General features: G+C 42.4%; 1 protein-coding gene across 1 annotated transcript in view; it reads right to left on the reverse strand.

The window, feature by feature from the left end:
• LOC126106895 (sortilin-related receptor-like) overlaps positions 1-24,472 on the reverse strand; it is a 193,742-nt gene that overhangs the window by 81,329 nt on the left and 87,941 nt on the right. The window contains exons 17-20 of the mRNA XM_049913310.1: positions 22,339-22,488; positions 21,954-22,087; positions 14,727-14,861; positions 6,765-6,975 (exon numbers count right to left, since the gene is read on the reverse strand). Of these exons, the coding sequence (XP_049769267.1) occupies positions 6,765-6,975; positions 14,727-14,861; positions 21,954-22,087; positions 22,339-22,488 (630 nt within the window). The remainder of the gene's footprint in view (positions 1-6,764; positions 6,976-14,726; positions 14,862-21,953; positions 22,088-22,338; positions 22,489-24,472) is intronic.

Raw genomic sequence — 24,472 nt, forward strand, 5'->3', positions numbered from 1 at the left:
TTATTGTGCGGTTTGGCCCCAATGGACACCCCCCCCCACCCCCACCCCCCCCCTCAGGAAAGTCTCACAGCAGCGAGAGTAACCACAATGTTTGCGTGGTAATTATGGTGTACGCATACACGGAGAAAGCAATCGCCGACATAGTGTAACAGAGGCAGAATAAGGGGAACCAGCCTGCATTCACTGAGGCAGATGGAAAACCACCTTAAAAAGCATCCACAAACTGGCCAGCACACCAGTCCTCAACACTAATCCACCAGGTGCCCAGATTTCTTGCCCTAACTTGCACTTCCGCACACAAACATCACGGAACAGCAGGACTTTTCCAGGGCACAGATGGACTCCTGAATAGACGCTGCCAGAGGGTGGCGAGGGTAGCACTGGTCGATAGCTTGTAGGCTGCTCAATGAGTCAATACACCTGGAGAAATGACTTGCCAGGACATGAGCAGATGTACTCAAGAGCACGAGATATGGCCGCCAGCTCTTCAGTGTAAACACTGCAGCCAACTGACAAGGAGTGCTGCTCAATATGTCCTCCATGAACATATGCGAAGCCTACGTGACCATCAGCCACTGAGCCGTCGGTGTAAACCACTTCACAACCCCGGAAAACATCAGAATCGAGAGGAAGTGACAGCGGAGAGCGGCGGGGTTAACGGAGTACTTAGGGCCCTGCAAAACGTCCAGACAAAGCTGTGGCCAAGGCGTGCACCATGGAGGTGTACGTGAACAGACCTCAAGTAGAGGTGGTAAAGGCAAGACTCCAGTTCAGAGAGAAGGGACCGCACGTGAACCGCAATCGTTAGCTCCAATCTCAGCCACCAATGCGGGAGACGGACTGCCGCGGACGGGAAAAGGAGACAGTAATTCGGATGTTCAGGGAACTATGAATGTGTGCTGCATAACTGGCGAGCAGTTGCGCACGTCTAATCTGCAGTGGAAGGGCACCAGCCTCCACCAGCATGCTGGTCACCGGACTCGTCCTAAAAACTCCTGTCGCTAATCAAACCCCACAGTGGTGCACAGGGTCGAGTAAATGCAACGCTGAAGGCACTGATGAACCATAAACCACACTCCCATAGTCAATTCAGGATTAGACAAGGGCTCTGGAGAGCTGCAGCAGCGTACAGCGATCTGCACCCCAATTGGTGTTGCTCAGGCAACGGAGAGCATTGAGGTGCTGCCAGCACTTCTGCTTAAGCTGACGAAGATGAGGGAACCGAGTCAATTGAGCATTGAAAACCAGTCCAAGGAATTGATATGTCTCCACTACAGTGAGTGGATCGTCATTAAGGTAAAGTGCGGGTTCGAGACGAACGGTACGACACCGACAGAAGAGCACGACACATGACTTTGTGGCTGAAAACTGGAAGATGTGGGCTAGAGCCCATGAATGCACCTTGTGGATGGCTCCCTGGAGGTGCTGCTCTGCAACATCAGTACTGGAGCAGCAGTACGAAATACAGAAGTCGTCTGCATACAGAGAACGTGAGATGGAGGGCCCGACAGCTGCTGCTAGACCATTAGCAGCCACTAAAAATAGAGACACACTCAATACAGAGTCTTGGATAAAAATCGGGAGTGGTCCCCAGAAACCCCACTCATATAATGCGGCAAGGATATGATGTCGCCATGTCGTGTCATATGCTTTATGTAAGTGAAAAAAGACGGAAATCAGGTGTTGCCGTCTGGAAAAGGCTGTTCGGATGGCAGACTTGACGGACACAAGATTATCACTGGTAGAGCGACCCTGACGGAAGCCACCCTGACATGGAGCCAGCAAGCCACGTGACTCCAGGAGCCAACCCAACTGCTGACATACCATACATTCCAGCAGCTTACAAAGAACGTTGGTGAGGCTGATGGGCCGATAGCTATCCACATCAAGTGGGTTTTTATCGAGTTTGAGCACCGGAATGATGATGCTCTCCAACCACTGCGATGGAAAGACGCCATCGCACCAGAGCCGGTTGAAGATGACGAGAAGATGTCGCTTGTAGTCAGATGAGAGATGTTTAATCATCTGGCTGTGGATGCAATCAGGCCCAGGAGATGTGTCGGGGCAATGTGAAAGGGCACTAAGGAGATCCCACTCTGTAAATGGAGCGTTATAGGATTCACTGCAGCACATAGTGAATGAGAGGACGCTCCCTTCCAGCTGCCGTTCGAGTGTGCGAAAGGCTGCAGGGGTAAATCTCTGACGCAGAGGCTCGAGCAAAGTACTCGGCAATTGCGTTTGCGTCGGTACATAACTCACCATTTATGGTAACACAGGGGACAGCTGTTGGGGCCTGGTACCTGTAAAGACATTTGATCTTCACCCAGACTTGGAAAGGTGACGTATGGCACCCAGTGGTTGAGACATATCTCTCCCAACACTCCTCCTTCTGTTGTTTGATAAGGTACAAACACGGACACGGAGCCGTTTAAAGGCTATGAGGTGCTCCAGGGAAGAGTGTCACTTATGCCACTGCAGAGCTTGCCCACGTTCCTTAATTGCTTCAGCGACTTCCGGCGATCACCAAGGGACTGCCTTATGCCTCTGGCACCCTAAAGAGCGAGGGATCACGTTTTCTGCTGCAGAAACAATTGTGCTAGTCACCTGCTCAACCATCACATCGATGTTGTCTTGTGGGGGGAGATTCAGTGGTGACAGCAGAGGTGAAAGTTCCTCATTCTACCTTGTTCAAAGCCCATCTGGCAGGCGTCCGTGCACCTGATGCTGGGGCAGTGACAGGAAGATAAGGAAGTGGTCACTACCACACAGGTCGTCATGTGCTCTCCAGTGGAAAGATGGGATAAGTCCTGGGCTGCAAATTGACAAATCAATGGCCAAGTAACTACATGAGCCACACTGAAATGTGTGGCAGCCCCAGTATTTAAGAGGCAGAGGTCGAATTGCGACAGTAAAGTTTCAACATCTCTACCTCGGCCAGTAAGCATGCTACCACCCCACAAGGGGTTACGGGCATTAAAATCTCCCAGAAGTAGAAAAGGTTTAGGGAGTTGATCAATCAGTGCAGCTAATACATTCAGGGGTACTACACCATCTGCAGGAAGATATTCATTGTAGACAGTTGTTTCCTGCGTCATCCTCATTCTCACAGCCACTGCTTCAAGAGGGTTTTGAAGGGGCACACGTTCACTACAGACCGAGTTTAGTACATAAACGCAAACTCCACCCGACACTCAGTTATGGTCGCTACGGTTCCTGTAATATCCCTTATAGCCGCAGAGCTGGCGTACCACAGGGGAGTGTTATGGGACCATTGCTTTTCACAATATATACAAATAACCTAGTAGATAGTGTCTGAAGTTCCATGCGGCTTTTTGCAGATGATGCTGTAGTATACAGAGAAGTTGCAGCATTAGAAAATTGCAGCGAAATGCAGGAAGATCTGCAGCGGATAGGCACTTTGTGCAGGGAGTGGCAACTGACCCTTAACACAGACAAATGTAATGTATTGCGAATACATAGAAAGAAGGATCCTTTATTGTTTGGTAATATGATAGCGGAACAAAAATTGGAAGCAGTTACTTCCGTAAAATATCTGGGAGTATGCATACGGAACGATTTGAAGTGGAATGATCATATAAAATTAACTGTTGGTAAGGTGGGTGCCAGGTTGAGATTCATTGGGAGAGTCCTTAGAAAATGTAGTCCATCAACAAAGGAGGTGGCTTACAAAACACTCGTTCGGCCTATACTTGAGTATTGCTCATCAGTGTGGGATCCGCACCAGGTCGGGTTGACAGAGGAGATAGAGAAGATCCAAAGAATAGCGGCGCGTTTCGTCACAGGGTTATTTGGTAAGCGCGATAGCATTACGGAGATGTTTAGCAAATTCGAGTGGCAGACTCTGCAAGAGAGGCGCTCTGCATCGCGGTGTAGCTTGCTGTCCAGGTTTCGAGAGGGTGCGTTTCTGGATGAGGTATCGAATATATTGCTTCCCCCTACTTATACCTCTCGAGGAGATCACGAATGTAAAATTAGAGAGATTCGAGCACACATGGAGGCTTTCCGGCAGTCGTTCTTCCCGCAAACCATACGCGAGTGGAACAGGAAAGGGAGATAATGACAGTAACATGTAAAGTGCCCTCCACCACACACCGTTGGGTGGCTTGTGGAATATTTGTAGATGTAGATGTAGCGCAGGGGTCTGCATTGTTGGGAACCAGGTTTCCTGGAGGGCAATGCAGATATCAGGTGTAAAGCTTAACAGTTGCTGTAGCTCAGCCAGGCAGTGAAAAAAACCACCGCAATTCCACTGGAGGATGACATCATGAGACTGGGAAGGCATGGAACATTCAATGAGGCTGTTTACGCCTCAGACTCGTCACCTGCAGCCACCGATTTATTGCCTGCGCAGTCTATATCCATTGTGTCTCTAGGGTCTGGCGAGATCTAGGTCCTGGGCGGACACCAAACCTCCACCCCATCCTCAGCCGCAGAGCTCGTGCGTAGCGGTAGTGTGGGTGCCACTGCAATTTCCTTGGTCTTCGGGGTTTTCTTTTTGGATTTCTCTCACTGCTCCTTGGGTTTCCCTGGCGTGGAGGACTTCACTGGCGCAGTCTCCAGGACTGAGGATAAACGTGAAGCCCTACGACCAGCTGCTTTTGGGCTCTTCAGCCACTGGCGGGTGTCGTTTTTCGTACTAGAAGAAACCTGGGAAGGGAGTGACCCAAGGGACCCCTTCCCAGCTAGAGAAGCTGAAGAAGACTTACACTTCGCTGACTTAGAAGTGGGGACGGAATTCCCCGATGGTTGGGGGGGCGGGGGTTGCTCCCGAAGTAGGTGGTGCAGGAGCAACAGGGAGGGAAATGCCCCCCACCATCAAGAGGGCAGGTGTAGTCTTCCGGCTCTGAGAGGTGACCTGGGTTGGCAGAGCTGATGGTGCCAGAACTGTTGTAGCGGCGGCGTAAGATGAGGTCATACGCACAGGATGTAGGCATTCAAATTTTCTCTTAGCCTCAGTGTAGGTCAGTCTGCCCAGGTTTCTTTCTTTCTGGAGAATCCTGCAGTCAGATGAGCAAGGCAAATGGTGCACTCCGAAGTTGACACAAATGGGAGATGGGGCACATGGAGTATTGGGATGTGATGGGCATCCGCAATCTCGGCATGTGACACTGGAAGTACAGTGGGAAGACATATGGCTGAACTTCCATCACTTAAAGCACCACATCGGGGGAGGGATATAGGGCTTTACATCACACCAGTAGACCATCACCTTGACCTTCTCAGGCAATGTATCACCCTCAAAGATGAAGGCACTGGTGGCAACCTGATTATTCTTCGGACCCCAGTGGACACGCCAGATGAAATGTACACCTCGCCGATCTAAATTGGCGCACAGCTCACCATCGGACTGCAAAAGAAGGTCTCTGTGAAATATGATACCCTGGACACTATTTAAGCTCTTATGGGGTGTGATGGTTACTGAAACATCCCCCAGCTTGTCACAAGCAAGTAACTCCCGTGACTGGACAGAGGATGCTGTCTTGACCAAGACTGACCCAGATCTCATTTTGGACAAGCCCTCCACCTCCCCGAACTAAATGCTCAACAAAAAACTACGGCTTCATTGTCATGAAAGTTTCCCCATCAGCTCTCTAACATAAAAGGTACCGGGGCAAATAAGATCTACTGCCATCCTTAACGTAACGTTCCTCCCATGGTGTCGCCAGGGAGGGGAACGATTTGGGGTCATACCTCTGTGTGTTGAATTGAGCTCGTGATCGCTTAGAGACTGCTGGTGTTTCACCCCCAGCAAGAGAAAATGGACTACGCTTCATCGCGTGTCATCCGCCCTGATGCCACCCACTCCGACCAGGGGACCTCCCCACAGGTGCCACCCAGCCACAGCAAAGGCCACCTGGCAGGATGGCCATTGCCAGGAATCCCGATGCCCCAGGGGGATGGGTATCTACCCCTTGGCATACGTGGGGAGTTAACGGCAGAGCGATTCCTGTGTTGGTCAGGGGGTTACAACCAACAAGGTACATGGTGGCCCCACCACAACAGACTGGCTACCGTGCTGGATATCAGGTGCAAAGTAGTCCACGGTCATCGTCGACGGAGAAATAGACACTGCATAGTGCACGGTGGAAAACGCACCCAGGAAGGTGTCCTTGACCAAGAGATGGAGAATGGGCAGGACTGCAATGCGACAATGAGAAAGTGGGCTAAAGATCTCAATGCACGATGGAAACGATGCATCTTGTAAGGCGCCCTTCCCCAATTGGCTCACTCTTCGGAAAAATTTTGAAGAATGGAGGTCAAATTCATCACATAAAGGCTGAAACGTGTGAAACTCCTTTTAGTCGCCTCATACGACAGGCAGGAATATCTCGAGCCTATTCTAACCCCCGGATCCGCAGGAGGGGGGGGTGGGGTGCTTGCTAGGTGTGATGGTGATAGTAGTTGTATGCTTCATGCATAGATCTTCTCAGCATCTTCCAACTTTTGTTATTAAACCACGGTGGGTCTTTTCCATCCTTTATACACTTACTAAGCACATAATAACTCTCCAGACCATGAAATACAATCTGCCTGAACTTTGCCACAGCAGTGGTGAATCACATTTTGGGGGAAAAATATAAAAAACTACATTGTACAGAAGGTTAATGCAACATTTATATGTGCCTATCCAACAAACTGAGTACAATTAAAGATACTGGTGACCAGTCTCGCAGCGAACGTAGTAACTGTTCACACATTTAGTAAATGTACAGCTCGTCAAAATTGGAGTTATAGTTACCTACCTGCAGAGCATCTGAAGTGTTGCTTAGGGCAGCTTGGACCTTCTGTGGGATCCGGGACATGTTCAGAAGTGTCAGTCGGAGGGTTCGGCATAAATCTACAACCGACCTCATCTGATCCATCAACACAGTCAGGCACCCTGTCACACTTCCACCAGTAGGGAATGCACTTGCCCGAATCATTACACTTGAACATCCACTCCGAACACGATGCCTGTATGAGGAAAACATTCAGTTAAGATTCATAAAAAGACTGTATTATAAAACTGAGAATTCACCGAGACATCGTCATACAACTAACACACTTCATTTTTTGTGCTGTAAATTCTACCAAGCATTACAACCTGAGAAAAAAAACTGGACCCGAAAAAAGAGAGAAGAACATTTTTAATACAATCAGAATATGAAGACAAACTTATGCAGAAGCACGGTACACAAAGTGGGTGGCAGGTACTGTGCTGTATGATTAATGCCTGCAACTTTGTCTTCTGAAATACTAAGCAACAATAGTATCTCACATGGGTATTGGGTCAGTGCACAAGTCCATAGCATTTTTCCATAAATTAAATAAACATAAAAGACAATAGTGATCAATAATATATCCTTGTTCACTATTTACAACAGTCTGCCAAGACTCGGATAACTCAGATTCTGTGACTGTAAAAACCACCTGGTTCTAAGGCAAACAACTTGTAGAGTCATCTTCAGAGTGCAGTTTTGTCAGGATAAGATGGTCTCTGAAGGGTATTTGATAGAGAGCAGAAAAGGTAAAAATCTGAGAGCACAAGATCAGGTGAATAAGATGGGTAAGGAATGACTTCTTCACTCAACACATGTATAGAGTCTTTTGTCAGTTTAGCAGAATGAGGTCAGGTGTCATTGTGGAATAGCGACTCTCCCTATGGCCCACCTAGTCATTGTTCTTGGACTACATCTACAAGACATCTCAGTTGTTGAGAATAAATGTCAGCAGTGGTGGTTACACCTTGGGGGAAGTAATCCATAGTACACCTCACCATTCCTGTTCCATCAGATGTAGAAAGTTACCTTTTATGCATGCACATAGGACTTTGTACAGAGAGTAGCTGCTTTGTTTGGGTTCAACCATTCCTTTCTTTTCCCTGTGTTAACATTAAGACACATTTCTTGTCACCAGTAATGATACAGGAGAGGAATGGTCGTGTTGTCCACGAGCCAAATGACAATGAGCAAGTAGAGATGCACTTACGTAACCAGCTGATTTTTATGATTTTTTCTTAGAGCATGTGGTACGCATACACCAGATTTTTCAACCTTTCCCATTGCATGCATATATATCACAATGGTGAAATGATCACAGTTCATAACATTTGCCAGTTCTCAAGTACACTAATATGGGTCATTAAACCACTTTAAAATGAGAAAACCATGTTCTCGTCATGCTCTATCCAATGGCATTATCCCTATACACGGTACCATTGTTTCTTGCTGCCTCCACTGCTGTCACTCCTCTATTGAACTCAAACAGAAGAATATGTTGGAAATGTTCTTATTTCTCCACTTGGCAGTCCATTTTCTAGAGTCCACAGCTAAATTCTATCTCCTAATGATAAAATGACAATACATAAATTCAAATAAAAAACAACAGTCAATAAATCCATAGCAACTGGAATACCAACATGCTAAGCAAAAATGCTACAAACTTATGCACCAACCTAATATTTCCAGAAAAGCCAAGGAATGTGAATCTCAGGCCTGATAGCACAGCCTGTAATAGTAATAATAATAATCATCATCATTATTATTATGTTTACTATAGGGCAATTTTGTTCAGGCAGTCTTCAGGATTCATATTTTCCCAATGTTCTTGGAGCAAATTTAAGTACAAAATTTCACTGACATGTTCACCACTGGAAACATACCATTAAAAAGCAGTCAATGTTGAAATACCAGTGCAGTTGGAAAAACTTGTTTTGATATCTTCAATAGTGATGGAAATATTTGAAAACCTCAATTGTAAAGGTGGTAAAGGACAAGCAGGTTGTTTTGAGAAACTGCACAGAAAAGTTTCAATTATTTCCCATAAAGAAAATACTTGAAGTACATCCGAGGTAATTCTTTTTTTATTCACATAAATCAAGAAGTCATTGTATTCAAATATTTGTAAGTGACAAATTTTTAAAGCTGTAAATTCTAACCATAATTTTATTCTTAAAAACACATTAATGATCACTTAGCACAGTTTACTTGCAAACTAAGTGCGCTTAACGAGCTAGTTCTGACTTTACACTGTTTACTTTCTGGATGATTTAATGAAACACCTAGGTTTGGTGCATGTGTATATGTGCTGCTTGAATTTTCCAACAGTGCCACAGACATCTGAATGTGTCCTGAGCTGTCAACCTCTCACTGCTGTGGATCAGTTGTTTCCACATCTCTGTGAATAAAAAAGTTTCAAGTATTTACCTACAGTATGCACACCTCATTGTGCACTACCATTTCCTTAGAAACCTCATTCTGGTGTCTTGAATCATTGATGAGACATGACCATTGTCATGACAGAATAATTCGTGAGACACGAGGACACAAATGGGTGCGTCACGCCCAACCATCCTTTGGATATAAAACCCAATAACTCAAGAATGAAATGAGATTGTTCTGCTTTCAATTTTACATAAAATTGCAACATCTTATCTGTATTCCATTCACAACATGTGTGAGCTAAAATCAACCACACGCAAAGCTCACACAATGCACTTTTAACTCTGCAAATTCTATAAAAATTCATGCAATGTTTCACTAAATTTGATGCAGCACAGTAAGTATGATGGATAATAAAAAGAAATACAGATCGTTAGCAAGTGAAGATAACAGACTAAGATGAACAAGAATCACATTTTTCACCTAACAGTTTTCCAAAAACTGGACAATAAGTATTACTTATCAGACGGAATGCAGTCTCTCAGTACACACACAAGTATATGGCAAGCAGTACAGCACAAACAAAAGCCGCCTCAGTAGGAAATGCAAAGAGCACGTCTGAAGCAGTGAAAGGGCTAATAGACTAACATAAGACGTTTCAGACTTACAGCTGGTCGTCGTCTACGACACTCCACAATATTTGGACTGGGCACCTGCCAGTCATCACTATGCGAACAATCAAAGACTGAAAGGAACTTCTCCCATCTCACAACTCATTAACCCACTGTGTGTATTCTGCGTATGCACTCAGACTGTGGTGACTGACTAACCATACTACATGGCAGACACTGCCCTCGCTGGCAGAATGCAGAACTCTGCGGTCCACAGAGCTGCCGCTTGCCGTGGCCATCAGCGTACTCAGTCTTCTTCATATGGAGGAAATTCTGGACACTTCAGGATTCCATACTTTATCCAACTGTTACTCACCATTATAGTTCATCACACTTTCTGCCATGCATATTTCCACAGATTATTTACCAGTAAAGCCCAAAAAAAGTTGCTTTGTGCAAAAGTACTGTTTTGTCAACTCCGCCAAACGTCCAAATAAAGAAAAGTTCTGGCCAAATGAAAAAAATGTAGGAGTGCAGGAGATCGGTCACAGAATAGTGAGTAATCGGCAGGCAAACATAAAAGAGAATGAAAACTTGCAAGCTTTTGGACGAAATTCTTTGACAAGACACTAGAGTGTGTGTTTACTCTCTCTCTCTCTCTCTCTCTCTCTCTCTCTCTCTCTCTCTCTCTCTCTCACTAGGCGAACAGATACATGCACACACACGCTCGCGCACAGATCAGATGCTCCGAACATCAACAATGCACTTGCCTTTTACAACCAACCTAGTCTGTTATTGTCAGACGTTGTACGAGAGCTGCTCAGAAAAAATCCAACCCAGTTTTTGTTGTTGAAACCAACAATGATATTGAGGCACGCATAGTCTTTATATCAGTAGTGTGCATGTCAGATTTTTTTTATTTTTTATTTTATTTTTTACGACTGTGGAAACAAGCAGTCCCATTTTGTGTTGTGGGCAAAATGACATAAACGTGGAACAATGTCATTGGTGCAGCAGGCAGTTGACACTTTCACCACATCAACGCAATCCGCTAATACTTCAATTAATTCAGAGTTTTTTGAACAACCACCACATGGCTATTATATGTCAGCCTTCTCATACGTCTGACCTAGTTCTAAATGACTTCTGGCTTTTCCCTAAACTGATGAAGACTTTGAAAGACATCAAATTTCAGAATGGGGAAGACATTATGGTCCGCAGCTCATGGTCGTGCGGTAGCGTTCTCGCTTCCCACGCCCGGGTTTCCGGGTTCGATTCCCGGCGGGGTCAGGGATTTTCTCTGCCTCGTGATGACTGGGTGTTGTGTGCTGTCCTTAGGTTAGTTAGGTTTAAGTAGTTCTAAGTTCTAGGGGACTGATGACCATAGATGTTAAGTCCCATAGTGCTGAGAGCCATTTGAAGACATGCAGGTGGAGCAGCTGCACCCAATACCTAAAGAATCTTTCCAGTGATGCTTTCAGCAGTGGTAGCAGCATTTTGAGAGGTCTGTAGAAGGTGTAGGGGGATTACTTTGAAGGTGACTGGTACCAAACAATTGTATCTGAATAAAGATTGATTTACACTCATGTTAAGAAAAAAACATAACCCTTTTAATGACTAGAGATAGAACATTCATTTTCACTGGCCACACACGTTAGTATGTTCTGTAGAAATGATAAGCATTTGAACCATGTCGCCCCCGCGTGTTCCAGGTCAACATCGATATCGCGGGGCAACACCTCCTACCAGTAAAATGTATCTCTGGCTCGCATTGTTGCTATAAATGGGAGGTAACGTATCAGTGTGACTTGAACTGGTGTGTACTATTTCTCACAGAAGTATGCACAAACTGCACAGTCAAATCAGTGAGTTTGAAAGAGGGCACATTATTGGCATGAGAGAATGTGATGCATCCATCCAGGAAATTGCTTCTCATGAGAGACAAAGTGCAGCAGTACAATGGGTGTGTGCTGAATGGTTCACGGAAGGATGCACCACCGAGACCATCACCCAAGAAGATTGACACTTCATGCAAACGGTATTGCAGGACAGATCTGCGTTCTCCTCAGCTCTGGCACAACAGTGGAACACACCGTAAATTATCAGGAGTGAAAGTCAATTGCCGTTTATTACGGCACAGGTGTCATCTGCTCCTCCTCCTACCTTTGACGAATGTGCAGAGATGTGCTAGACGGCAATAGTGTATGGAGACAGGAATGGCATCTGATAGTGTTTTCAGATGAATCCAGGTTCCGTTTGTTTGAAAATGACTGCCACATTTCAGTTCGCTACAGGCAGGGGAACGGCATCACAGTGACTGCATTTGCACAAGACGTAGAGGACCAGCTTGAGGCCTTATGGTGTGGGGTGCTATTGGGTACCACCATAAATCACAGCTGGTGCATGTCCAGAGAGCACTGTGACCAGTGTAACCTATGTGAATGGCATCCTGCGACTCGTTGTCACACCCTTTCTCCAAAATACCCCAGATTCCATTTTTCAGCAAGACAATGCACGATCACATGTTGCTGCACAAACATGTCCCTTCTCGTTGTCACAGGATGTCAGCCTTTTGTCCTGACCCAGCAGATAACCAGGCATGTCGGCAATCAAAAATGTGTGGGGTATGGTGCAATGACGGGTGCAGTGTTGTGTCCCAAAGCCAACCACCACTGATGACCTTTGGAACTGGCCATCCACCACAGATGAACTTCGGAACCAGGTGAATGCATCTCTGATGACTATAACACAGGATGCCATTTGCACCTTATACACTTGGATGCCATCTTGCACAGAACAAGTTATCAGGGCCCAGGCAGCAGGAGACATGCTGAACTAAGGTGACAAACGCTAATCATTTCTGCAGAACATACTAATGTACATGTCCTGTGAATATAAACATGCTGATCATAGTCATTCAAGGCATTCTGTTTTTTCTGAACATGAGTGTATAAATGAAAGTCTGATACTTTTTGAACAGCCCTCATATCCCATGGACAGTCAATGGTGCATGATAAAACAATAATTTAGTTACAACATCATCTTTTGGGACTCTGCTATTCAAGAACCTGTGGAAATACAGTTTTTGAAAAATCAGATGAACCAGATATCTGTTGGACAATGTGTGTAACTCCACGATTTCTACGATTTGTTCTAAACGCAATGGCAGAGTACGTCAATGGTGCTGGCGAGCGACAGCTTACTTCCACAGTTCCGCCAGTGAGAGCTCTGCCCACTGGGTAGAGCGCTCAGTCCGCCATCACTATCTTGTGCATATGTGAAATACACAAATTGCACTAATAGTGTTATCAGTACAAGTTGTCTGACTCAACTGAGGACGACTGGCATGTGCCCAGTCGAAATATCGTGGAGTGTAGTAAACAATGACCAGCTGCAAGGCCAAAACTTATTCGGATACTCAATTCAAAAGGAAAATTTCATTGAGTCGCAGAATAATATTTTTCAAATTAGTTCCAGTTATATTTTCTGTGTTTCCTACATATCATAATGAACATTAGAATTCCAAAATTGCCATCACTGTGCATGTGTGGACATATATGACACTTGTGTAAGATACAACCAAAAGCAGACACACTATAAAGTTACAGGGAGTGAACAACAATAAGTAACCAGCCAAAACACAACTCATTACCGTGTAGGGAACCTGCTGTCTTTCAAAACAGCTTCCAGTTATCTCAGAACGGATAAATACAGGTCCCGTAAGGGTTTCATGAGAGTCTTACACCATTCTTCCTGCAAAGTAGTGGCAAGATCAGGTAACAACACCTGAGGTGGCTAGCGACCAATCGCACACCATTCTATCCGACGTAGATGACAAACAGTCAATAGCATCGATATCTGGCATCTGCAGTGGCCGAGGGAGATGAAACGGCTCATCCACATGCTCAAAAAACCAGTCTCGGATGATGCGATCTGTGTGACCGGGGTGCCTGTTGTCTTGGAACACAGGATCACCATTTGAGAAAAGACACTGTAGCATGGGATGGACACAATGATCCAAAACAGTTACATATTCTTTGCAGTAATGCATGCTTGCAGAGTAACCACAGTACCCACAGAATATCACAATACAGCACACAAATCATCGCTGCATCTCCACTTCGTTTCATTCTCCGGACATAAACGTGGCAAGAATTTGGAAACGGTGTGAAACAAGCAAGATTCATCTGACAAAATTACTTTCTCTCATTGATCATTAGTATAAGTTTCCTATTACGAGCATTTGCAACACTGATGAGTGATTCAGAATTCCAACTCGCCCAGCAACACTCTCATTAAGGAGCTCCTTTCCTGTTGTTTTGGTGCTGACATGGCTCATGAGTGTGACCCTCAGTTTTGCTGTGCTTTTTGCAGCTGTCATCCTCTCAACCCCCCCCCCCCCCCCCCCCCACACACACACACGTCTGCACTGAGATTTAGTGGCCATTTTTTTCTTTCTTTCTTTACCTGTAAGCAGTATAAATCTTTGACATGGTGCTTCTTGAAACACTTAATACTTTAGCTACCTCGGTCAAGGAAGCACTCACCATATGAGCACCAAAAATTTTCACTTAGCTCCAACGCAACACACTTGCAGCTACGCAGAACACTGTTCTGGCCACGAAAGACACTTGCAATGTATTGAGAGCACTGCACATATGGTGTTCGTGGTCATACACAACAGAGGAAGCTGCAAGCTTCGCTAACATCTCCATTTATGTTCGAGCATTTATTTCTTGCAGTGTTTTCATATTTTTTTTATTTATTTATTATTTGAAGAACAGAATGATCCTACTGTCTGATGCACCACAAGGGGTACTGCCTCTTCCTACTGCACACCTTCCCACTGACCACCTTCTCGTTTCCTCACCCCTAACAACTATAGCAATTCCATTAGTGGCAGGCACAATATATATTAAGTTAAAAAGGAAGCATCTATAAAAATCCAACTTACCTCTGGGCTAATCGGAGCTACAGTCGTGGGTATCATACCGGCGGAGCTACAGTTCAGTTCGTCCGAACCATCCGGGCAGTCATTGTCTCCGTCACAGCGCCACGACTGGTAGATGCATCTTTTGCCTGACTTACACTGTAACACACGAAGTGATGTAGATACAATTAACAAGTGTCACAGAAGGATGTAGGTTGTAGTAGGTACTGGGAGATGAAGAAGCTTGCACAGGATAGAATAGCATGGAGAGCTGCATCAAACCAGTCTCAGGACTGAAGACAACAACAACAACAACAACACAGTGATCTCAACTGTTGCACAGTAGTTTATCTTTAGCAACAATGCATCAGTCGATGGTAATGATACCCGAGCTATTCACCATGCAATGTGGCACTGGATTTTAAGCAGCAAATACTCTTCATAAAAATGCTGTACAATCCATCATTTGTTAGGAAACCTCTGGTAAATTACACTATGAGGCTACATTGTAGGGTTAGATGCAAAGTGTAATGAAGACAAATTGTACTGACAAGCACACATCAGTGGCCTCAAATCCTCTCTTACATCAGACCAAGGTTATACACACAAAATGCTTTTCAGACAATACCTTACTTAAATGATGATAATGCTTATAACATTAAAAATAGGAATAGTCATAGGCTGGGGGAAAGCTGGAAGAGCACACAACGGAAGTGCCTGAGATGTCCTGCTACAGTAGAATGCTGAAAATCAAATTAACTTATTACACTAAGGAGTGAGGAGGTTCTTTGCATAATTGGTGAAGAAAAGAGTGCAAGGGAAACACTGACAAGGAGGAGGTTCTTTTTTGTGTGTGTGTGTGTGTGTGTGTGTGTGTGTGTGTGTGTGTGTGCGTGTGTGTGTGTGTGCGCGTGTGTGCGTACTGTACAAACTGGGCTTTTGGCCAAAAGCTCAAAATGTATGGCAAAATATTGTGATACAGTAAGTTCCAAAAGATACATTCAGGTTGACTCCCAACCTTTACTGGTTGGGTACAAGGGTTCTTAGCTGTACTGGGATAAGTATGTGTACACAAATGAGAGCAGCTGTTATTGTTTCTTAATAGACAGGCCACTGGCTTCCTTTTAAAACTGGAGATGTGATCCACTACTCCAATACAGCGATGGAGATCACTACAGAGTCAGGTTTGTGCTAAAAAAAAACCACACACACACACACACACACACACACACACACTTAGAAAATTATTAGTACCATTGAACATTACCATAATTATTGTGTTACTACATTTTAATGCCTGAGAATATGAGAGAGAAAAGCTTTACCACAGTCTGCCTCATGACTCAAAACGAGAACATTTATATTCCACTTGTGTTAAACTGATATGTATTTTTGACACCAGGGATGCAAATGGAATCTGTTACACAAGTATTACTAATGGAACTTGTTGCTGGGATTTACAGTACGGCCAATACATACTCAGCCACACTGTACATGGTGTGAGCATATAACATGGTACTTACTTTCATGACTGCATACGAGGTGTGATCAAAAAGTTACAGGAATTTTTGTTTTACTTAAAGAACTTTTATTTATTCATCAACATCAATTTTGTCCCCTTCAAAGTAAGCCTCTCGGATATAACACATTTATGCCACCGCTTTTCCCAATTTTGGAAGCACTTTTTGCTATGGGTAAGCTCTTACAAAAATTCTGTTTATACGTCATCAATGGTGGCAAAATAGCATCTTTTCATGCTCTTCAGCCTCGGATATAGATAGAAGTTGCAGAGGGACCATGTCCAGTGAACACATTGGCTAACGCAACATAACACACTTTTTACAAAAAATCATGAATAAGGATTGAGGTGACCAGGAGCATTACCATGATGCAATTTTCACACATATTTTGTGAAAATTCTTGTCATTTTCTTCGGATTGCTTCATGCAAATGGTACGTAACTTCCAATTAGTGTTCTTTATTGACTGTATGATCGTAAGACAGGAACTGATGATGCACTATCCCATTGTAATTGCAAAAAACAGTGAGAAGAACTTTCACATGTGATCAAACTTGTCAAATTTCTTTCAGTCTTTCCTCTTCAGACAGTTCCCATTGGGACTACTGGGCTTCAGTTTCAACGTCATATCAGTGTTTTGTCAGCTGTTATAACCTTCTTTAGAAATTCTGAATCATAGTTCACTTCACACATCAATTCCGGAGTGATGTCAACAGGATGCTGTTTTGGTCAAAATTCAACAATTTCAGAACAAACTTCATCATTACACGTTTCATGCCATATATAAAAATTACTCAGCTTGAGTCAAAGGATATGCCGAAATCATCTGCAACCTCTTTGATGGTGATTCAGCAATTTTCCAGAACCATTTCCTTCACTTTTTCTTGTCAGTAATCGACATGTTACGGCACCCAAGGCGATCATCATCTTCAACGTCTTCTTGTCCCTTCTTGAAATGGTTATACCACTTGTTAACTCTCTTCTTACTCATAGTGGATTCACTATAAGCCACAGTCAACATTTTGAATGCATTGCTGTACTTAACTGCACTTTTCAAGGAAAATTTAATCAAAATTCTTTGATCCATCATCTTCAAAAGAAAAAATTCGCCGAGTACTCAAAAATACGCCTAACTTTTTGACTGTTGACAATAAATTAAATATTCAAAACCACTGAAAAAGCAAACATTCATCAGGAACATCTGTACCAACAAGATAAAAGGAAAATTGGAAACTGGATGTATTATAGCCTATGAAATTAAAAAATTCCCCTTACATTTTGATCATGCCTTGTACAATGTTCTATAGAAAGATGATACCCTGACCATAGAGTGTTTTTTGTACCTACATCATCAAAAACTGTGCAAAATCAGCCAGCCCACTCCAGCTGGGTGCATTAATGCAGGGATGTTGCCGAAGTACACAAGTGATTGCAAAGTAAGTTCACATATCCACAGCTGTACGAGAGTACCTCTGTACATCAGTATAGGAAATAGCACAATATGTTGGAATACCATGTACCGCTGCTTGTGAAGTTTTGCAAGATGATGGCCTTTAGCCTTACCACTACTTTAAAGGTGCATATTTATGCGTGGAAGCCTACTGTAAGACACTCAAATTCTGCGTACAGTTAATGAAAGTGTAATGATCAGAACAATATCTCAACTACATCATTTAACCTTAGGTATCTGAAATACCAAGGAAAGTGTTGTGACAATGTGCACAAAGAATCACTAATCATCATAAAACCTCACTCATTGTGTTAGAGGGGATTTAAAATTCAATGGGCCTTTAATATGAGAGACAAAAATTTTAACTGTTTGACAATAAGCCAATAAAAAACTGAATTCCATTAATTTCCATGTTCTTCTCAGAGACGCATTTTATGTTCTGTTGGAAGAAGTCCCCCTAAAAGCACATTTACACATGCAGATACAAATGAACTGTGTGTCATGAGCTTAATGTGCAACATTATTTAAATGAGAAGCGACAAGATCAGACAGCTTTGTGCAAATCTCTCCAGCGGATTTCTTTCTGTGGGGCCACCTGAAGTGTACCTTGTGTGTAAAATAGAGAGCAAAGGACTGTCAAAATCCTTTAAATATCTGGTACTAAATAAATTTATAATGAAAGACATTTAAAACTGCATGCACTGGAACTGGCTGTGATCAAATGCAGAATCTTTGGTAGTTTTAACTGCTACAGGGTGTCCAGCAAAGGGGCCCCGATTTTAAAATTAAATAAGTTGAAAATTAAGACCGATGGATGAGTGTAACAACAGGTTTTTTTATTGTGGCAGCTGTAAGAATTTTTTAGCGAATTTATACAGAAGTTTCAAAATAGTTTTAAAAGGCTGCTAACAGATAGCACTTGCTATACAGCTCCTACATTATCAGTGTGCATAATTAAACTCATTCTCCACATGTGGTCTTTGGTGTTACGTCACAATCTTTTTGAAATGTCCAACACTCACAGTATGGAGGTTGCCTCCAGATTGAGACTGCCGTGCTATACTAAATTACACCATTTACAGATTGTTAAATTAATGTCGTACCTTTGAGAAATTTATTCAGCAATCCTCTCATAATGAGACAGGAGGTAATGCTACAACTTCTTTATAAATTCTTACAGCTTTCACAATAATAATATCTTTTGTTGTATCATATCTTTTGTTGCATTTGCCTACTGATCTTAATGCAAGGTGCTCGACTCCAAATGAGAAGTGCACGCAGTTTCCTTAGCCATGTTCAGACCAGCATTTACTGACAGTTTAAGATGAACATCACTGACAAGATGTGACATTCGTCACCAGTCCGTTGGCTACGAACTTTGTACGACAACCATATTACTGCCATGTTACAATTGTGAGCAGTGCACCATTCCCTGTAGACAACTTTCACAGACCACACCGACATTAACAATTCCGGCAAATTTATTCATGGTATGGTCACGTGCACATTCCATCACGATAGCTGCCTTCTGCCATTCTATTGTGTCATTCCCTTATTGTGCTGATTCCATACAATGGGCACATGCTGGCACAGACATGATCTCACTGCAATGACTTCATCAGTGATAGGGGGAGGGTCATGTGACCACTCGGTCTCAACTCTACACTGTTTACACTACTCCATAGCTACCAGTGAGCCCTACTGAAGTACATAGTCACATGTAGATGGAAAGAAGAGTGGCTCAAGTGATACATGATAAGTGAAGTCCACTGTGCAGTTGTGGCTTACCTCATTCCAGTCACTTATCTTCACAAGTTTGTGACACACGGCTTCCCACTCCAACGAAAGCAACCCCTTTTGTGTGTGGTGCTTGTATAGTACAGATCACAGTGTGCAACATTTTAGCAGACTAAGTTTTATATTCAGACAAGCAGGCAGCACTCACTCACCAACAGATTTGCCATCTACTTTAACTGACAATAAAACAAATTTGGCAAAAGTTTTCAAGTTTTGTGAAATGTCCAAATTTTTCCCTGTTTTAGGGAGAAGTTTTTGATTTTTATCAGGATGGCTGGCTCATCCACCTTTTTTTGTAACTCTGCATTTACCTGTGTCATTAGTTGAGCTTTCCTAATGTCTTATTTCTGTTTTAATTTGCCTGCCCACTTTTTAAGCTGTCTTACTGCATGTGAGCAAATTTAAATGTGCAGATAATTCTGAGTGAGGTTGGGAGAGGGTGCATGCACCTGTGTAAGTCTTACTCTTCACATTCATTATCATTAACATTCGTAACAGCACTGATAACCCACACCACTGGGCACCTGTAAACCACAAACTACCTGCATGCACATACACTTAAAAAAGCGTGATTGTCTGGTGAGGTTAGTTTGTGCATTGGAAGCAAGTTTCAACCATGTCTGGTTTGCCACATGACTTGCTTTACCAGAGATTTCCTTATGAATGAAGGAACAAGTATTTTTGTTTCAAAAACCCACGCCATTGCACACACTGAAGAGCTGAAGTGCATTCTGTATGAGTATATCCATTTGCTGGTCAGAGGTCACATCCGGACTTCTTGAAGCATTACAGTCTTCATCTATAAGAAGTTATGTTGTTTGTCCTCTACCTATTTTCCATTTGGTTACATTATTTGTCTTCTCTTATCTCTCTTGTCCACCTTCCTCAAAGCAATTTCTTTACATGCTCATTTCGTTTCCACAACACTCAATTCTATTTTCCACTTCGGTCTGTTCCCCAGTTTGTTTCTTAGTTTTCTTGTTTTCCTTTATAAATCTCAGTATTTCTTTCTCCACTGCTGGTTGAGCAACCCTTAATATTTGAGTAGTTTTGCATTAAAAGGCACGAAATCTTACCGTATTTACTCGAATCTAAGCTTCACTTTTTTTTCCGGTTTTTGTAATCCAGAAGACCGCTTGCGGCTTAGAATCGAGTGCAAAGAAAGCGGAAGTTCTGAAAAATGTAGGTAGGTGCTGCCACAACTAACTTCTGCCGTCGAATATATGTAGCACTACACAGGCATGCTTTGCCGGCACAAAGATAAATACTGGCGCCAAAACCTCTGCGCCAGTAAATAAACTAAAAGAAAAGGTAGAAGGACGTAAACATTATGCCATGTATTCTTTCGTGTTTGCTACTATATCATTTAAATCCTGTCCGCCTAATAAACAACGAAAAACTAGAGTGAGACAACAGCAAACGCGGAAGAATATACGTATCGTGTCATGTTTATATTCATATTATTCTTATGCTGAATAGCGATACAGTCAGAAATGAAACACGGCAACTGGCTCGATTTTTGATTCTAAGATGACTAATTTCTGTGCAGAATGTAATGTACTAAAGAGGCGTATGCAAAGATTTTCAAACGGAGAAAATTTTTCGCTAAAACCTCGTTCAGAAGATCTACCATACGTAGTTTATTATTTGGTTCCTGTTGATCATTATCGAAGGAAGCAGCAGTGTAAGTAACAACAAATAGCAGTCTCTTGATATTGTTTCTCTTATGAGGTAATTATTCTCTTGCGACAAACAATCCATGACACAGTACAATAATGCATTTTGAGCTTAGAGTGACGAAAACACCTATAACAAAGAGAACATCACTATCAGATCAAAGCAAAATAAGCAGTCGATTCAAACCAGACGAAGCACATGAAAAAGGGAGGGTACCTGTATAAATACGGACGGAGCGCCTGACACATAGATAGCAATGGCTACTTGGTAAAGCTTACCTGTTAAGCTTATGACTCTAACCAAACTACTGTAGCTGTAACTTCATCGATTCGACCTAAATTGTGTCTCTTGTTACAATGGACAAACTTTGTTTCGATTGGGAGGTATGGTCTAAAACTTTTCTCTCCTCTTGAATTTGAAGTCTCAAATTTCAGGTGCGGCTTAGATTCAGAATTTTTTTTTTTTTTTTACTATTGATTTCAAGTATCATTTTTGAGGTATGGCTTAGATTCGAGTAAATATGGTACCCTGCATGACATACGAGTTGCATGTGTGCATATGTGTTGTCTAATTGTGAAAAAGGCCAATTTGGCCCAAAGCTTTGTCTGACAGTTTTTTTGTTGTGCCTATCTGCAACTCAGATCTCCACTGTATAGTGAGTAGCAACTATACTTTTCGTAATATGACACAACAAACATATTCGTTTGCCCAACAGTCTACGGTACAATAAATTTTCGCGAACCTGTTTTGATATTAAAATATTCTTGCGGTAGAGTCACAAAATTACAACACAGTGAACATTAATTACCTCAAACTGCCAGCTCTCGCAGGTGCGCGCCTCGCACTTGTCCTCGTCAGAGTGATCGGTGCAGTCTGGGGAGCCGTCACAGCGCCACACCAGCGGAATGCACTCTGAGCTGTTTATGCACTTAAAGCTGTCAGCTGTAACAAAAACAAATGTCTGTCAACTTATCCCTTTGCTAGCTGTATATGTATTTCACTATTCCTATTTACTTTTTTTATGCAGAGAAGTATTAAAAGTTTTAAAATTTCAGCAATGAATTAACAAAGAAATCTTCAATAGTTATGAATGATGGTCATTTTTTATATAGTTTTAGAGGGAGGTCAGGCTTGGATAGAGAAAGCAGGTTGAAATGAATGTAGGAAAAAATAGTTACGCAGATAATACTTACGCCTACAGGTCAATGTTGCATTTGGTTTGCGTGCACAGTCTTTTTCATCTGAACCATCATGACAATCATCTTCACCATCACATTTCCACTGTGCATTAATGCATCGGTGGTTGGCACATTTGAATTGATGTTCTTGACATTCAGTAAATTCTGGAAACAGGTATGAAACATTAAGTTACTTCTAAACTTCAAATGATATGTAAAAAGTTATATATGCCCGCATTTGCTACTCTCATGTTTTACTAGTTCTTAAGTATTTTATCTGTTCTAGATATAGCACAGCTGCTTATTGTGTTTAATCCACACTTCTCAAGGTATTAAATTTAGTTTGGTTACATCACACACTGTTCTCATCTACTGGATATGGCTTTAGCAGAGCCAAAGAACAAAGTTGTTGAAATATATAGTGGAATCTTTGAATTTATTAAGTGGATAGGTGCATTTCTGAAATTTAAAAGTTTATGTACTTTCAATACATGCAGGGGCAGACATGAATTACCAGATGAATGGGTTTAGAAAAACACATCTCTTTGTTTTTTAATAAAAAAACATCAATAGTTACAGGGGTATTAATCATTTAAATAATACAAGTTGACATTTTATGTAGAAAAAAGAAATGGAAGTCTCCAAATATGCCTACTCTATTTTGTAGTGGCAATGTTTATACAATAAAATAGAAAAAAAAGAGACAGATATTCAAGTTCAGTGCCCCCATCTTTCTTGGGTTTAGAAAAAGCATTTCATGTTGTTCACGGGGAGACGTTAGGTGAAGTAATGTCTAAAAACAAGTATCTGTCTACATGATCCAAGCGATTGAAAGTTTTTACATCAACACTAGAATCACTGCCAAGACCTAAAAGCAGTTGCTATCAGAGATAGATTTAGGGAGTTAGGTACAAATGCAGCTACATCACCACCACTATTTAACATCTACACAGACGAATGGAGAAAACGAACTCAAGAAAGGGCACATCTCCTTGAGAAATCAAACTAGGCAGCCAACAATATGTTAACACATTACTCTATGCTGACTATCATGAAGTCATACAACAGAATGATAAAGTGTAAATATGAGCTATATATTGTGCTGTGTATATAAATCAAATATTTCCAAAAACTAAAACTAAGCCAATTGATTCCATACGTAGGGTACCAGAGAGATCAATAACATGCACTGATGGAGAAATATTGGGGTAAGTGTCTCATTTCCTGTGCTTTGGTCGCAACTTAACCTATAGGAGCAAAAAAATCCTATAAGAGAATATGTGGTACAATTACAAGAACACTCCAACAGAAAGGTAGGACAGAGGCCTTTTTTGAAATTTTATGAGTATAAAAAGTCATGCTTTGAGAAAGAAGGAATTTAGGTAATTTGCAATGTTAGAAATGAAGTTAATCAGCTCTGAAATTTTAGCAGAGAAGGTAAAACCAGAAATAACTGAATAAAGGTAGTGTCAGGTGGAAAACATGTAACACAGGAATGAACACACAACAGGAAGGAAGGGAAGGAACGTGTTCTGCGTATGTTGGGGAGAAGTATCCCAAAGCAAGACTCTTAACGTATCATCACCCTCGAGGGAGAAAATCAGTGGGTAGACCAAGGACACAAGAGTGAAACCAGAATAGGCTAACCTTAGCCTGAACCTAGAAGGGAAGACAACGACGAAGAAGAAGAAGAAGAAGAAGAAGAAGAAGAAGCTATATTTAGAGTAGCAGTGAAACAAACAGCACTAGACTACAGTGATATTGACAGGAAGGGGCGGGGAATGTGGCACAAAGTGAGAGTGCACACTTTAATGTTCATCTACTGTTCATTTTCAAGTGAAGGTACAAAAACTATTCCACCAACATTGCCAAACTTATTTTAGAGAGTTGTGTCCTGCAGAAAGATCAGATAGATGTTTAGGTGTACTTGTTCAGGGTTCAGAATCAAGTTATGTTTTCTGAAGGACAACTTTTCCACTTTCGAATGTTGTCTTTACTTAAAAAGTGACATTATTGTCTGAACATGTACGACAACTTTAATTGGAAACCTGTTAGAACACGACAATAATTTGTATGATGATGGTATTTAGTGCTATGTCCTCCCGTGTTTCACAAAATTGTCAAATTTTAAGCAGAACAATAGATTGTT

This window comes from Schistocerca cancellata, chromosome 10 (genome assembly GCF_023864275.1).
Source record: "Schistocerca cancellata isolate TAMUIC-IGC-003103 chromosome 10, iqSchCanc2.1, whole genome shotgun sequence".
Classification (NCBI taxonomy): Eukaryota; Metazoa; Arthropoda; class Insecta; order Orthoptera; family Acrididae; genus Schistocerca; species Schistocerca cancellata.